Here is a 16,466-nt window from a genome sequence, read left to right on the forward strand (position 1 = left end):
CTTTTTTTTAATAAATAAATAAATTTCAGAAGTGGAAGAGAAATGGAAATAATGTTATATGTGGATTTCCCCGAGAGAACCAGGATTTAGTTACAGCTGCTATTTCTGTTGGAATGAAGAAGCATCGAGTTTTCAGGATTTCGATCTGGAGATTCCAAGACCATCCCCTTGAGGAAAAAATCTGGAGATTTGCTCTTTCCCCGTGTTAATTTGTATGATCTTGAAATTTTGTTGATCTTTCTCCTTCCTTTTGTTCTCCTTCTCTTCAACTTCCTTCTCCTCGACTTCCTTCTCCTCCTTCTCCTTTTCCTCCTTTTCCTTCTCCTTCACCTCCTTTTCCTTCTCCTCCTCTTTCTTCTGCTCCTCAACTTCCTTCTCCTTCTTCTCCTTCACTTCCTTCTCTTCTCCTTCCCATACCAAACCCACCCCAGATCCTGATTTCATATTCCATAACCCTTACCTATTTCTTACTACAATAGGTTGAAAGGGTCAGTGCAAGAAAAAGAACTGAGAAGCAATTCTCAACCTTTTCCTATTCTTCTCCTGTGGGAAACAAAAGAGTGAATCCCCGTGGCTCCCGCTGTGGCGAGACACACCCCGTAAGATGAGCTTTGTACAAAATATCCGTAAACCCCAAACAACTGAAAAATAGAGGAACACCCACACGGCATTCTAAGCAACTAAAATTGTAATTATTATCTTGACATGTTATGAGTCAGACTGTGTTGGCGGTTCATTAAGGCCTGTGGGGAGTCTTCTTCAGATGCCACCAGAATGGTATAAAAGCCCTCGCTACTCCGGGAGATCTTCACAGCTTCTCTGACCAGCTTGCTCCCTTTCTACTTCTTCTCCTCAGAGCAGGTAAGTCAATTTCTTTACTGGAGCGAGTTAACTTAGAGAGTTGGAACTGCCAAATAGGAAAAAGAGTGAGGTTTGATTAACCTCCAAACTCTTACTAGGAGGAATAATCTCTGTGAAGGAAGATCTGGAGGAGAAATAACTTTTGGGGATTCATCTGAATGGAGAGGAATTTGAGGCCAGGACATTCTTCTGATCAGCTTTAGTTAAGATCTTAGAAACCTCCTAGGGGAGGAAGAGCCCTGCACTAAGAAAGATGCTAGAGCACCGGCAAAGTTCTCAATGATAAACAAGGATAGGATACGTAGAAGGGCACTTCATATCTTCAGAGTCTCTATGTCAGAAGCTCTCAGAGCTTCTCCAAAACATATTGAAGTGGTCTTCAGAAAAATGCTGATCATTTTTACTAGATCCTTCTGGTAATTCTTTCCTGTAGTGGATCTTCACAGTTCTTGGAATTCAGAGAGCAATTCCAGATGGAAACTTCCTTCCATTTTAGTTTAGGTTATGACAAAGGCTGGGTTTGTTTGGTGGAGCAGGTTGAAGTTCTAGTGTTTGCAGTCCTACAAGATGCTAAGCTTGAGTAGCTGGAAGCTGTGGTTAATTTGAAGGGGGGGGGTTGACTTTATGACTCATTATTCTGTGCACCTAAAGGATGGATTATCATCTAATTAATCATGCTGTGCAAAATCAGACAGAAGATTGACATGAATCAAATGAGCAAATGTCGTTTGTGCACATGGTCCCATCCTCTGGAACCTTCTCTGAGTCTTCATGATTCTTTGGCATTCTCTCTCTCCTCCCATGGTCAACTTGGTTGTGTAAATGTTTCATTTCAGACCTACCTTAACTGTCCTACAAAAAATGGCTTGCTGTGGACCATCTTGTGCTGTTCCATCTTGTGCTTCCGCCCCCGTTGTCGGACTGGGGTCAACTGGCTGTGGACCATGGGGATACGGCTCATGGGGATACGGCCACAGCGGTCTTGGTCTTGGCTACGGTTATGGCTCTGCTAGGTTAGCTGAATCTGCTAGGAACCTGGGCACTTTGGCTGGAGTCGTCCCATCCTGCATCAACCAGATCCCAGCATCTGAGGTGACCATCCAGCCCCCTCCAGTCGTGGTCACTCTCCCTGGTCCCATCCTCTCCGCCAGCTGTGAGCCTGTCGCTGTTGGAGGCCACACCCCATGTGCTGCTGGAGGTTATGGACGTTACGGTGGCTACTACGGAGGCCGCCTGGGGCGTCTCGGTCGCCGTGGCAGCATCTGCTCTGTCGGACGCAAAGGTAGCATCTGCACCCTCCCTTGTTAAGTGAACCTGGACTGTCCATGACCAAAAACAGATGTGAGAAGATCGTCTAAGTCCTATCTGAGCCCTGCTCTGTGTGTATACAGCTATCACAGCTCCCTCTACTCTAGACTGATCCCATTGCTTGTATTCTTTTCTGGCATTCCAACAAGCACTTAAGGCAGTTAAGTCATCAGTCAAGGGCTTCATGTGAAGAATGAAAGCTCTGCAAACATCTAGGGCCTCTGAGATTATTTGTCAAAGGGGAGGTCTTCATTTCTTTGCGCTGTTTGGAACCCCTGATGGCTTCTGCCAATGTTCTTTCTTTGCACTTTAATAAAAGTCATTCTGCACTGCAAACTTGTGGTTCTCCTTGGCTGTCATTTGAAGGTGGGCGAAGTCTTCCCTTGGTGGAGGTTTTCTCCATGGAGCCTGGGTGGGTAAGGGTGGAAAGAGAAGGGTGTATTTTGCCACAGCTGTGGAAAAACAAGATACAGTAAACCTGTAGAGTAAGGGTTCTGGAGTTCTCAAGAACCCCTTTCAGATAGAGGTCAGTCAACTCTTCAAAGGTCCTTCCTGGCTAGCATAGCCTCTTTTGAAGACCTCTTGTATTCTCAGCCCCATTAGCTCACAAAGAACTCAGCAAATCAAATAATTAGTGGGAAATGCATACCTTTTCCTTGATCCCTTATTAGCATCCCCGAGACGCCTGGAGTTTCTTGTCGAAACAACAATATACAATGCACCTTCTCTTATGCCCGCGAGCTTATATTTGCAAAATTGGCTTGACGTTTGCTGATGCAAATGTTTTCTTTTTTTTAATTTGCAGCAAAAAGTGTCCCTGAATGATTGCCCCCAGGATACAAAAAAAGAGAAATTAAAAATAATCTTCAAATGATGAAAAATAAAATAAAATAAAAGCACAGATAAACAATCTCAAGGAGACATGAACCTGGAAATAAGGAGGAACTTTCTGACAGTGAGAATAATCAACCCATGGAACAGAAGTTGCCCTTGGAAGTTGTGGGAGCGTCATCACTTGAGACTTTCAAGAAGAGATTGGACTCCCATCTGCCAGAAATTGGTGTAGGGTCTCCCGCTTGGTTAGACTAGATGACCTACAAGATCCCTTCCAACTCTGATTATCTGTTATCTGAAAATAGGCCTCTTGTTGAAAAGAAATGGGCAAGAAATTCCTGCCTAGGTTTAAATCCAGGTAACGAGAAAGAAAGGTAGGGAAAAATGCAGGTTGGCTGTGGTGTTATTAGAAAAATAAAATTAAACACAATTAAGGCAGAATTAAATATATGAGGCCCCACAGACATCCTGTTGGAGTTCTTTATTCACCTTTATTGCTTGTGATTGTGCTTGTGCAGAAGACATTCAGAAATTACTCGCACAGATCCAAATTTGAAAGTAAACCATAAAAATGTCACAGGATGAGGATGATGATGGACTTAACCTGGTCAGTCAGTTCACCTCTGCTTGTCCAGAACAATAAGCCATAATCCTAAAATACAACAAGAGATCTGAATAAAACAGAGATATCTTTATCACACCTGGTGAAACCTGTTGTGTGTGAACTTCTGTGTATTTTGCCACAGCTGTGGAAAAACAAGATACAGTAAACCTGTAGAGTAAGGGTTCTGGAGTTCTCAAGAACCCCTTTCAGATAGAGGTCAGTCAACTCTTCAAAGGTCCTTCCTGGCTAGCATAGCCTCTTTTGAAGACCTCTTGTATTCTCAGCCCCATTAGTGAAGATCTGATGATGAAGAAGGTTCTTCTTAGAAGGCAAAATAGAAAGAACACAATATCATAGCCCTCTTTTGCTTAGCCATAGTTTATCGCCTGAGCCACAATGGGTAGACTTCATGTCCCAGTCGATGCTTAACAAACCACCATGCCTCGGTTTCGTCCAACCAGCAATGCCAACAAACGAAACAGGTCATAACCTTTTGCTTCAGGGTACTTCATTACATCCCCCCCCTTTCCTATTGGACATTTGAGGAACAAGTAGGTGGGACTTGGGAGCAGCAGCCAATAAGTATTCTAACACCTGTTGGGTTTAGCAATCAACCATCTTGTGTTGTGGGCAACTCTGTACGACTGTATTGTTTCATTGGAGGAATGACTGAGTGGAGGAGAGACACTGTTCCCCCAGTTGACTAGGTTTGGAGTTGATACCTGGTGTGACCCATAATCAACCTGGTTGGGTTTGGGGTTCAAATGGACTTTCCCATTGGTATGGAATGGGTTTGGTGGTCCATATAATATGTTGGAACTCAAACTAGCCTGGTTAGGCAGATTGGGTGCCTCTACAGAAGAACCACTGTACTGAGAATGTTCACTCTTCAGAAGATGTAATGAGAAGAGGATGGACTTCAAACAAACAAACAAACCAGAGATTCAGAAATGAGAATGCAGCATGAGTTTTAATGAAGAAATAGGAACAAAAGCATGAGTGGACAATTATCAAAGGAACAATAATGACATACAAAGCAAATAAAGAGAAGCGATGCCGAGACAAGAAAGAAGAAATGCCAGTCCGGTGGAAAAAGAATTTTCAGATTCTAAGCCCTGATAACCTTCATGTTCTTGGTCCATGTTAGATCATTTCTAGGCTTAGACCAGAGCAATACAAAGACAAGCAGACATCTCCACAATATCCTGGAAGACACCTTCTTTTTTGTTCATGGGTCCATGTGCTCCCAAAGCCATAAGCCTAGGCTTCACTTCTCTAAAGAACCAGAGATTACACATGGTATGTTGCCTCCAATGCAAATGGGCTCACAGCTGATGAAGAGAATAGGACCAAGGATGGTCACAATGGAAGCAGGTGGCTAGATGATGATCTCGATTGATGGTGTCTGGTTGATGGTAGAAGGGGGTGACACCAGTCAAGGGGTCTATGCTGCCCGAGCTTTCAGCCAAAGCACCAGATCCATAACCATAACCCAATGAGGGACCTCTGTAGCCAAGATGTTTGCACAGCTTCTTGATACCTTGACTGATCAATTTAGCGGAGAGATAATTTCACAGGAGGATGTAGTTCTCTGCTGGTTGTAAAAATACTGGGGGGAAAACACAAGCAATAGGATCTAGAGCAACCTGGAGCAGGCAGAGGAGAATTGTGAAAACTGCAGACAGGGCAAAATGGGGCCTTAGCCAATCTTCTGAAATCTGTATTTGGTCATGGAGAGTCCTGGTTTACTTAACAGGGGAGGTTGCAAGGATTGCAGATGATGCTGCCACGGCGACCAAGACGCCCCAGCCGGCCTCCGAGATAGCCAGCACCTAAGCGTCCGATACCTCCAGGGGCACATGGGGAGTTGCCTCCGACGGCGACGGGCTCACAGCTGGCGGACAGGATGGGACCAGGGATGGTGACCACAACTGAAGGGGGCTGGATGGTCACCTCGGAGGGTGGGACCTGGTTGATGGGTTTGGGCAAGACTCCGGCCAGGGTGCCCAGGTTTCTTGAGGATTCGGCCAAGCCAGCAGCTCCATAGCCATAACCTAAACTATAGTCGATACCTCCAGAGACGAGACTTCCATAGCCGAGACCTCCATAGCCGAGACCTCCATAGCCGAGACCTCTGGCACCAGCTGATCCAAAGCCAACAGCTGGGGCGGAGGCGCAAGATGGCACAGCACAAGAGGGTCCACAGAAAGCCATGGTGTGGAGTTGTGAAGTGAGTCTAATGTAAGAAATGGAGAGAGATTGTGAGAATTGCATTCAATTCATTTCTATCACCATATCCCTTGCTTCTTCCGTCAACGAACACAATAGTTTTAATAGGATTTGATTTGCTAGGACGGGAGTGAATGGTAGCCTCTAATTGATCTTCTCAAGCTAGGCTTCCTCAACCTGAAATGGTCAGGAGGATCACCAGTACAGGCCATGAATTTTGGAAGGCAGATCTGGAATCCCAAACCTTCCCTTTCTTAGAGGGGAGAAGAAAATTTTGAAGGAAAGGTCCAGCTTTAAGCACTTTGGCTTTCCTTCAGCAGCCCCATTATTTTCGAAGCCCACTTTGGATCCAACATGATGGTCCTCAGCCAACTGACTTCCTCAGATTACAGGGAGGACTAAAAAAAGAAACGTTCTAGAAGAAAAATGCATGGTCACCAAGATTCAACATCAAATCACAGGCTCCATGTTTCCACCTCAGTTATAAAGCAGGGGAGAAACCTGCATTTCTGTGTCTCAAGTCCATCAAGTGTAAAAATACTCTGTAAATATGAGTCCAGCTCTGTGCCCTATGCCTTTGTTTAAGGCTGAAGAGTCTGCTTCTTTCTTTGGCCAGCTAACGGAAAAATCCTAAAGAGATCAGGAGAAAGGTCCTCCCATATTTTTCTTGTCATCTTCTCTGAAACTATTTTTTTTAAATAATGCTTTATTGAGGTTTTTTTCCCATGTATACATAATACCAATAGTTATTAAACAGTGCTGTGACATTATATATACGTTTATGTGTCCTATCAAAACTTACAATACATAATACTTTCATACCCTCTTATTTATTATATACTTTATTTACATTTTCTATTCTTATATCTATTATCAATCCGAATAAACCATGTTTCCCATACTGCATTGTATTCTGTGTCTGTTTTCCCTTTTAATTCCATAGTTCATTTATCCATTTCCACACACTCTAATTTTTTAATTATTAAGCCTTCAGGTGGTATGGAGTTTTTCGTCCAGTACTAAGCATATGAAATTCTCGCTGCTGTTAATATATGTAATAAGAGATATTTTGTCTTTCTGTTGTAGTTTTCTTTTTATTATACCTAAGAGGAATAATTCCGGGACAAAATCAATTTTGTTTTTAGTTAACTCTCTCTGAAACTAAAATTAGACCTCAACTTCTCAACTGGTTTCATGCCCTCTGAGTTAGAAGTCAATATTGGGTCTCAATCATTCATTCTAGTTAACAGTTGAGTTAACTGATTACCCTCAATCTTTTGTCATTACAACCTGGATTTTATGACCATCCAAGCTATCTCAAAAAGACCTGATTATTTTCCAGTATCCTAACCATAAAGTCAGTTCTCTTAGGATGGGAAGCTAAAAATAGAGAAGGAGTGGGGGGAAACTCAAAATGAAGCCCATCTTAGTCCTTCAAATAGAAAGCATGATTCTAAAAGCAGAAGTATTCAAGCCTATGATGAGGTCCATATTTTGAAGAACCTCAGATTCTGACTTGAAAATCTACTTCAGCTATCTCAAAAAGACTGGTTTGCTTTTGTTCCCCCTCTCCCTCCCCCCCCCCCCATCTCTCCATTCGCCCCTCTCTCTTCTTTCCCTCTCTCTCCCTCCCTTTAACACACTCTTTTTCTCCCTTTCTTTCCAAAACCTGACCTGTAACTTCTGAAACTCAAAATGAAGTCTTCCTACTCCTTCAAATAGAGCACCAGAAGCTGGTTCTGAAAGCAGAAGCATTCTAGCCTATGAAGAGGTCCATATTTTGAAGAACCTCCATCTACCTCATCTGCTCACAACCAAGAGGGATTCTCTCTGAGTCGATAGTCTTACCTGCTTCGGAGAGAAGTAGTGAAGACAGGAGAGTCAACCAGAAGCTGATGGTGCTACAGAGAGCAGAGAGGGTTTTTATACCATCCTCTCTGCGTCCTCAGGAAGTTGGAGCTCATAAAACGTCATTTGGCTTCCTACAATTTTCTTTTTTGGTCATACAAAAGAGAAAAAAAGGTTCTTCCCTCAGCAGAAATTGTCACCTTGGCATTCTGAGGTACAATCATCATGTCACCACAAATAAGCTACTGGGTGATCTGTGCATCCTTTCAAGTTTGCTAACTTCAGGTCAAACGCTTTGGTTTATCTGATCTTGGAAATGTGCCACTGCCACAGGGCGGGCATACAGTCAGGATCAAAGCTGGGTTGTTGTCCTCAGTAGCAACTTCATGAAAATGACGGCATTTCCTTGAATCAGCACAGAATATCTTTGACTTCAAGGTGGGTAGCTTATGATGCTGCAAATATCCCTCAAACTACCCAACATATGGGAAGATGCCAGAATGGTGTTCTCAAGGCCTTGTTGGAAACCAGTAACCCCAGTTCACTTTGAACCTGAGACCACCTGCTCCAGGTTGACTTTACTTTTCAGTAATGTCTGGAGGAGAAGCATCCTTTCTCCATGGTAGTCCCCTTTTCTGAACTATCTAACCTGAAAATGTTGACCAACCCAACATTGGTAAGCTTTCATGGAGCCATGAGAACATGTCTGTTCTAGAGACATTTGAAGCAGCGTGAAGGACACATGCTGCTGTTGGGACACAAGTCCTCAAGCTCTGATAACAATGGTTTGTTCAAATAAATTAGATAACATGGCTTAGTAGGGTAGATAAATCCCACTCTGCGGTGATATCTAGAGGAGGAAGCATCCAGGAGGTCCCATCATGAATGGAGTTTCACCACCAGAACCTCAGTGTTCAACCTTCTCATGATGGTCTTGTCACCTCCAGAAGCTCAGCGTCCAACCTTCTCCATGATAGTCCCCCTGTCCGAATATTTGGTTTATCCCAAATATTTTGACCAACCTAACTTTACTAAACTTTCAAAGAAGTGTGAAAACATGGGTGTTCTGGAGCACATTTGGAGTGGTGTGAAGATCCAAGATATGGGTCGTGGGTCTGGTGTGAATTGCTTCTCCTTGTTTCTATTGCTTTTGTCTCTTTTTTTGTGCTGGTTTCTTCTGGGACTGGAGCAGCCTATAAGCCAGAGTCAGTAAATAAATGAACAAGGAATACTAGTAGATTATTTTAAAGTTATTATTAGTGATGGAAATCCATCAGTAGAGGTTCCTTCACTGGGAGACTTCTGACTTTGTGGAACAAATGATGGCACGATGAATGCCAATTCTACTTGATCTTAAATATTGAGAAAAGAGTTGACCTTTTCTGTCATTTTCAATTGTTGCCTTCGCCTTGTAAGAACATGAAGAGAGATGGTGATGCTAGGAAAAGACCAGGTCCCTCAATAACAATTTCCATGTGTCATGCCTTCACTCACTCACTCACTCATTAACTCACTTGTTCGTTCGTTCATTCATTCATTCATTCATTGTACTTTGAATGAATGAATGATGTTCATGGAAACAAGAAAAGAAAAGATTAAAGGGACAACCACAACTTATGTGGTTGATAAAATGCTAAGTCTTCAACTACTTATTCCTACTTATTAAAATAATTGGCACCAGAGGGATGAAGCTATGCGGAAATTGCTTATTAATGAAACCCTGTGGTAAAAAAGGGGCCGTCTCTAAATAAGTGGTGGGGACAGAAAAACAGTATAAAAGAGCTTCTCCTGCTGAGAGTTTCCATCAGCTTCATCTCCTCCTCTTGACTGCTTCTCCAAGAGTCTCTCTGGTAAGTCCCTTGCATCTGAGATGCCTTTCTGGGTTGTTATGGCTCTTGGTTTCATGGAATGGGGTGGCATGGAAGACTGACAATATAGTGTACTCAGAATCTGATGGACGAAAGGAAGGAAGGAAAGACCTTTAAGAGCCCTGAGCATTCAGAAAACATGTTTGTCTCAGAATGAGACAAATGTTAGGGAAAACTTCCAGATTTGTAGAACCGTGGAACAGCTATCTGATAGGGGTTGTAGCCGCCTCGGCGGGTTTTTGAGAAAAGACGAAACAATTACTCCTTGATCCCATGATTAACCAGTTGCAATGTTCCAGGCTAGTCACAATTTATGAGCTTTCTAGGTGACTTCCAAGAAGCAAAGCCAACAGGGAAACCTGGATCCTTTTAATGACCAAGCCAAAAGAGGTTGTAAAAACAAGTGAAACTCGCTTAAGAACTGTTCCACTTGACAATGGGATCAAAATTAGAGGGTTTGAAAACAAGCACACATTTATGACAGTCCCAAGTGTGATTTTGACTTACTTCCGGAAGTTGTGGATGCTTCAACACTGGAGCTCATTAAAAAAGAGATGGGACAGTCCTTTGAAATGGTAGAGGGTCTCCTGCTTGAGCAGGGGGTTGGATTAGAAGACCTCCAAGGCCCCATCCAACTCTGTTATTGTGTATGTTGAGGCTTCCTGTCCACGATGCCAGGAAGAGTCTTCTGTTTCTTTCTTGGATGCTATTCGTGCTCTGGGTGTTAATCACAAAACCCATGGTTCTTCTTTTTCTTCTACCAACAGCTCTTCCATCCAGCCATGGCTTTCTGTGGACCCTCTTGTGCTGTGCCATCTTGTGCCTCCGCCCCAGCTGTTGGCTTTGGATCAGATGGTGCCAGAGGTCTCGGCTATGGAGGTCTCAGCTATGGAGGTCTCGGCTCTGGAGGTCTTGGCTATGGTTTGGGCTACGGCTATGGAGCTGGTGCCTTGGCCGAATCCTCAGGAAGCCTGGGCACCCTGGCCGGAGTCAACCCCTCCTGCATCAACCAGATCCCAGCATCTGAGGTGACCATCCAGCCCCTGCAGTTGTGGTCACCATCCCTGGTCCCATCCTGTCCGCCAGCTGTGAGCCCGTCGCCGTCGGAGGCAACGCACCATGTGCCCCTGGAGGTATCGGAGGAGTCGGAGGTTTCGGACGCTTAGGTTCTGGCTACTATGGAGGCCGGCTGGGGCGTCTTGGTCGCCGTGGCAGCATCATCTGCAATCCTTGCAACCTCCCCTGTTAAATAAACCAGGACTCTCCATGATCAAACTGGACTTTAGAAGATTGGCTAAGGCATGTCTGAGTGCTACATTGGCCCACATCTAGCTTTCACAAGTCTCTTTCATCTCTTTCCTGGCCATCTTCAGCAGCGAGTACCATGCCTTCCTGTGAAATGAGCCCCCCTGCTAAATTAAGCAGGGAAAGGTTTCGAATTAAGTAATGGAGGACCTTGTCTCTTCCCTTTCTCAAACAGGAAATGTGGATGGCTTTGGAGTGCTTTGGCACATCTGCACGGTTTCTCTTAATGCTCTCTCTGTGCACTTTAATAAAAGTCATTCTGCACTGCAAACTTGTGGTTCTCCTTGGCTGTCATTTGAAGGTGGGCGAAGTCTTCCCTTGGTGGAGGTTTTCTCCATGGAGCCTGGGTGGGTAAGGGTGGAAAGAGAAGGGTGGGCAAGGTTCCTCTGCTGATGAATAAGCCATGCTGGGTGAAAGAGATCGTTGGTTGGGTTTCCCCTTTGCATTCATCCACATAAACCGGGCCAGGTCTCAGTCAAGGCTGCTAGAAAGTCTATCACAATTCTGCTTCTCCTTCCCCTCGGTTCTGCCTTGCTGGCCACAGATCTGGAGAAGTTTGCATAATTCTGGGCACCACAGATGAGAAGGATATTCAGTTTGGAAAAGGGTTCAGGGCAAGGTGACAAAGAAGACAGGGGAGCTTCTTTGGTCTAGGTTGTCCTACCTGAGCAGGGATTGGACTAGAAGATCTTCAAGGTTTCTTCCAACTCTATTCTGCTTGATAGATTGGCTTGAGGACATATCTTATGATGAGAGGCCTAAGGAACATGAGATGTTCAGTACCAAGTCAACAAACCTATGGGAACCACCATAGGTCCACTCTAGGATCAGGTTCATGTCCACGAAGGGAAGGTACAATCAAAATACACCCTCTTACGGGCTCCAAACCAGAGTAACAATTACAGGTTGCCAGATCTAAAATTTAATGGATCAAATAAAGTTATCCAAAGCATGAAGGCCAATGAGTTTGATTCCCTGAAGAGGCTTTGGAATCTCATGGAACAACATCTGGCTTCTCACCTCTGAAGATGCCCTATGAAGATGAAACGGCTAACATCATACTTCCTATGGTCACTTTTTTTTCTGAGAACCCACAGGATAAATATACATATACATATACATATACATATACATATACATATACATATACATATACATACACACACACACACACACACACACACACACACACACACACACATATATATATATATATATTATGTTTAAAAAGAGAAATGTCTCTTTCCTCAAAGATGGTGGCAAAGAGGGCATCTCATGGTGGCATGACCCAACAATAGGTCAAGCTATTCTCCAAAGCACCTGAAAGTGGGACAAGAAACAATGGAGGGAAACTAAACAGGGAGAGATCCAACTTACAAATATGGAGAATTTTCCTGATAGTTAGAACGCTGAATCAGTGGAAGAGTTTTCCTCCAGAGGTTGTAAATGCTTCATCACTGGAGCCTTTCAAGAAGAGACTGGACAGCCATTTGTCTGGAATGGTCTACAGTCTCCTGCTTCAGCTAGAAGACTAGAAGACCTCCAGGGCCCCTTCCAACTCTGTCATTCTGTTATTTCTGTTAAGGACTAGGGGTGACATGATAGCAGTCTTCCAATATCCATGGGGCTGCCACAAAGAAGAGAAGGTCAAGCTATTCTCCAAAGCACCAGAATGCAGAACAAGAAGCAATGGATGGAAACTCATCCAGGAGGGATGATCCAACCTAGAACTAAGGAGTAATTTCCTACAGTTAGAACAATAACCCAATGGAACGGTTTCCCTCTGGAAGCTGTGGGTGCTCCAACACTTGGAGGTTTTCAAGAAGAGACTGGACAGCTTGAAATAGTTTTAGGTTTCCTACTTGAGCAAGGGGCTTGGGCTAGAAGACCTCCAAGGTAGAGGTGGCACTCAGCAGGTTCTGACCAGTTCTGGAGAACCGGTAGCAGAAATTGTGAGTAGTCCAGAGAACCGGCAAATCCCACCTCTGACTGGCTCTACCCCCACCTATTCTCTGCCTCCCATTGAGTCCCAGCTGATCGGCTGGGTCTTCTTTGTTGCCCTGCACAGGAGAACGGAGCTGGAAAGCAGGTTAGTGGGGTGGGGAAGTTATGGTGATTTTACAGTATCCTTCCCCTGCCACGCCCACCAAGCCACGCCCACAGAACCAGTAGTAAAATACTTTGAATCCCACCACTGCTCCAAGGTCCCTTCTGTTATTCTGTTATTGTGTCCTTCTGTGGTATCTCTTTCCCATTTTTAAACTCTTTGTTATCAGAGCTTAAGGTAGGTTGCCCTGTAGATGCCATTCTGGCCTGACTTGACTATTCAGAACAGACAAATCAAAGTCCGCAAGCTAGAAAGAGCTTGTGGAATTCATTGTTACTGTAGACAATCATGATGACCAGAGAGTAAAAGGTTTCAGCAGGAATGAGGTCCCATTGCTAGCTGTTCTCCAGGATTGCTCATCAAAGCTTGAGAACATAGAATTTAGGATAACACTTACAGTAAATTCTTTCCTCTTTTGTAGGTTCTCTGGAGATATGCTATGGCCTTTGCAAGGAGACCATGTTTCCCAGATCCCTCATCTCAGCCAGGGGTGATCCCTAGGTAGAGTCTCTTCATGGAAAGGCTGTGCTAAGGAACTGCACCCTGAGTTGGCTGAAGCCATCATGGGATGAAGGACCTGCTGCATTTTTGTGCTGTGCTAAATCTGTTAGAACAGCTGGATGAACAAGGATTGGAAGAAGAATGGAACATTCTGGAGTTCATGGAATCTTCTGGAATTCCCCAAAAGAATTGACTGACTGACTGACTAAATAAATAAATAAATCATGAATGGAGTTTTTTTAAGGAAGAATTATATATGCAATGGATTGGAGAAGCCTGGGAAAGACTTGGCTATATGGCCCATCTAGAGCAAACTATCGACTGTTATCTGTAGCATTGATAAATTCTGATTCTATCATATTTCCAAATCAAGGCAACTATTCAAATTTTTGATCCAAGCGGGGAAGAACCAGCAGGGATCACTGTTGGAGGAGAGGATCAGTGGCCTCTCTGCATGATTTGGGTTCCGACCTTCTGCCAAAGTCCTTGTGTTTTCTGAGAGGTTCAACCAAACCATTAACAACTGAAGGTGAACCTCAACAGATGCTCCTTTGTCTGAATGGGTTCAGGTTCTGGGCAGCCCAAAGGCAAACCTTGAAGACCTAAGAGTGCAAGAGAGGGAGAGAGAAGATGGTGAAATCTGGTGGTGGCCATTAAGCGGCCATTAATGGTGAATGAGATGCCATCATGGAGGAGATGCCTACTATGGGTCTTGAAAATTCATCATTAGCTGCAGGGAGACCATCCATCCAATGTACTGTAGTGAACTGTGGTGGCACCAAAGGGGCAGATCTCTAAGCTTCTCTTTGCAATCACCGTAGTGGTTGACCTTTGGGAGAAACCAACGGTTGGACTTAGAAGGACCTTGATTTGGTTCATCTTAGTGTCCTTGGAAGCCCGAAGGCAGGCTCTTGTCGTTTGAAGACAAGAGTCCCCCACTTTAATTTAATTCACAGTAACCCATGCTACCAAGGATAGAGCGCAAAGGAAGACAGAGACGTGGGTTCAAATAAAGCACATTTTATTGGAAGACCCAGAAGGGACATTAAGAGACACACAAGAGCTGGTGAAGGCTGGTTATATATAAGCAAAGGGAGAAGGATGTTGAGCTGTTTTAAAGCAAAGTTGGTGGGGGGAAACGAAGACTAACCGTAGAAGCCACGGGTACCATCTCGGCCCAGGCGGCCTCTGAAGTAGTCAATACCGATACCTCCGGTACCTCCGATACCTCCGATACCTCCAATACCTCCGGTACCTCCGATACCTCCGATACCTCCGATACCTCCGATACCTCCGATACCTCCGATACCTCCGATACCTCCGGTACCTCCGATACCTCTGATACCTCCAGGGGCACATGGTGCGTTGCCTCCGACGGCGACGGGCTCACAGCTGGCGGACAGGATGGGACCAGGGATGGTGACCACAACTGCAGGGGGCTGGATGGTCACCTCGGAGGGTGGGACCTGGTTGATGGGTTTGGGCAAGACTCCGGCCAGGGTGCCCAGGCTTCCTGAGGATTCGGCCAAGGCCCCAGCTCCGTATCCGTAGCCCAAGCCAAGACCTCCAAAGCTGAGACCTCCATAGCCGAGACCTCTGGCACCAGCTGATCCAAAGCCAACAGCTGGGGCAGAGGCACAAGATGGCACAGCACAAGAGGGTCCACAGAAAGCCATGGCTGGATGGAAGAGCTGTTGGAAGAAGAAAAAGAAGAACCATGGGTTTTGTGATTCACACCCAGGGCACGAATGGCATCCAAGAAAAAAAACAGAAGACTCTTCCTGGTATGGTGGCCTTCAATGTAGGACCACAATTGAGACTGTCATGAATGTATCTAGTTGCCAAGCACCCAAATATTGATCACATGACTGCCAGGATGTTGCTATCATGGTCAAAAGACTGAGGATTGGTCATAAGGCACTTCATTGGGAATACTGCAACAATGTTTAGTCTGCCGTTAGGGGGAATCCCATTAGTGGACAGTGACTTCCCATCTTGATGGAAAGCCCTAAGATGGCTGCTCCACAGTTGTATGAATCTGGATGTTTTTGCTGGTATTTGAATGAAATAAGAGGAGATAGAATTGTTTCAAATCCTTCCTTCCTTCCTTCCTTCCTTGTCTCCTGCCCCCTACAAATTTTCAGTGTGATTTAAACTGAATTTTCCTTCCTTCCTTCCTTCCTTCCTTCCTTCCTTCCTTCCTTCCTTCCTTCCTTCCTCCCTCCCTCCCTCCCTTGTCCCCCTCCTCCATCCTTATTCCCTCCTTCCTTTCCTTCTTTTTGCCCTCCTTCTCTTCCTACCTCCCTTACTTCTCTTTCTGCTCTGTCCCAATTCACTTCCTTCCTTCCTTCTCCATTCCCTTCCTTCCTTCTTCCCTCCCTCCTTTCCTTTCTTCTCTTTCTCTTCCATCCTTATTCCTTCCTTCCTTCTAATCTTCCTCCCTCCTCTCTCTCCTCCATTCCTATTCCCTTCCTTCCTTTCCTTCCTTCCTTCCGTCCTTCCTTCCATCCATCCATCCATCCATCCTTCCTTCCTTCCTTCTAATCTTCCTCCCTTTTCTCTCTCCTCCCTCCCTCCCTCCCTCCCTCCCTTCCTTCATTCCTTCCCACCCCAATTCATGAAACCAAGAGCCATAACAACCCAGAAAGGCATCTCAGATACAAGGGACTTACCAGAGAGACTCTTGGAGAAGCAGTCAAGAGGAGGAGATGAAGCTGATGGAAACTCTCAGCAGGAGAAGCTCTTTTATACTGTTTTTCTGTCCCCACTGCTAGCTTAGAAACGCCCTTTTTGCTCCAGAGTTTCATTCATGTTTGTGCAAAGTCTCATCAAACTGCTTCAAATTACTTTAATGATAGGAAATAAAGATGAGTTTGAAGACTTAGCATTTTCTCAGTCCAAGAAGATACAATTGCCACTTTGATTTCTTTCTTTCTTTCTTTCTTTCTTTCTTTCTTTCTTTCTTTCTTTCTTTCTTTCTTTCTTTCTTTCTTTCTTTCTT

General features: G+C 44.6%; 3 protein-coding genes across 4 annotated transcripts in view; 1 reads left to right on the plus strand and 2 right to left on the minus strand.

Moving 5' to 3' along the window:
• The window catches only part of LOC113425879 (uncharacterized), a 27,003-nt gene extending 19,194 nt beyond the window's left edge, over positions 1–7,809 (minus strand). Inside the window, exon 1 of the mRNA XM_087943267.1 lies at positions 7,685–7,809. The gene's annotated coding sequence lies outside the window, so the exon portion shown is untranslated. The remainder of the gene's footprint in view (positions 1–7,684) is intronic.
• LOC148129552 (uncharacterized) lies at positions 757–2,471 on the plus strand. The gene is made up of 2 exons (XM_087943271.1): positions 757–861; positions 1,698–2,471. The coding sequence occupies exon 2, from the start codon at positions 1,723–1,725 to the stop codon at positions 2,167–2,169; it is 447 nt and encodes a 148-aa protein (XP_087799397.1). The 5' UTR covers positions 757–861; positions 1,698–1,722; the 3' UTR covers positions 2,170–2,471.
• LOC113425880 (uncharacterized) lies at positions 5,164–16,174 on the minus strand. Of its 2 annotated transcripts, none has more exons than XM_087943269.1 (2): positions 16,138–16,174; positions 5,164–5,843 (listed from the first exon to the last, which is right to left on the minus strand). In XM_087943269.1, the coding sequence occupies exon 2, from the start codon at positions 5,819–5,821 to the stop codon at positions 5,357–5,359; it is 465 nt and encodes a 154-aa protein (XP_087799395.1). In that variant the 5' UTR covers positions 5,822–5,843; positions 16,138–16,174; the 3' UTR covers positions 5,164–5,356. The 2 variants fall into 2 exon arrangements, with proteins under 2 accessions (XP_087799395.1, XP_087799396.1); XM_087943270.1 differs by lacking the exon at positions 16,138–16,174 and adding an exon at positions 7,685–7,797.
• Positions 16,175–16,466: the final 292 nt, after the last annotated feature.

The sequence above is a fragment of the Notechis scutatus genome, chromosome 14 (assembly GCF_049901735.1).
Source record: "Notechis scutatus isolate UNSWTSFEM ecotype Mainland chromosome 14, rNotScu1.2, whole genome shotgun sequence".
Lineage (NCBI taxonomy): Eukaryota > Metazoa > Chordata > Lepidosauria > Squamata > Elapidae > Notechis > Notechis scutatus.

What these genes read in the sequence shown, in the direction of transcription:
- LOC148129552 (XM_087943271.1), top strand. Translation starts at nt 1,723, where the DNA reads ATGGCTTGCTGTGGACCATCTTGTGCTGTTCCATCTTGTGCTTCCGCC.
- LOC113425880 (XM_087943269.1), bottom strand. Translation starts at nt 5,821, where the DNA reads ATGGCTTTCTGTGGACCCTCTTGTGCTGTGCCATCTTGCGCCTCCGCC.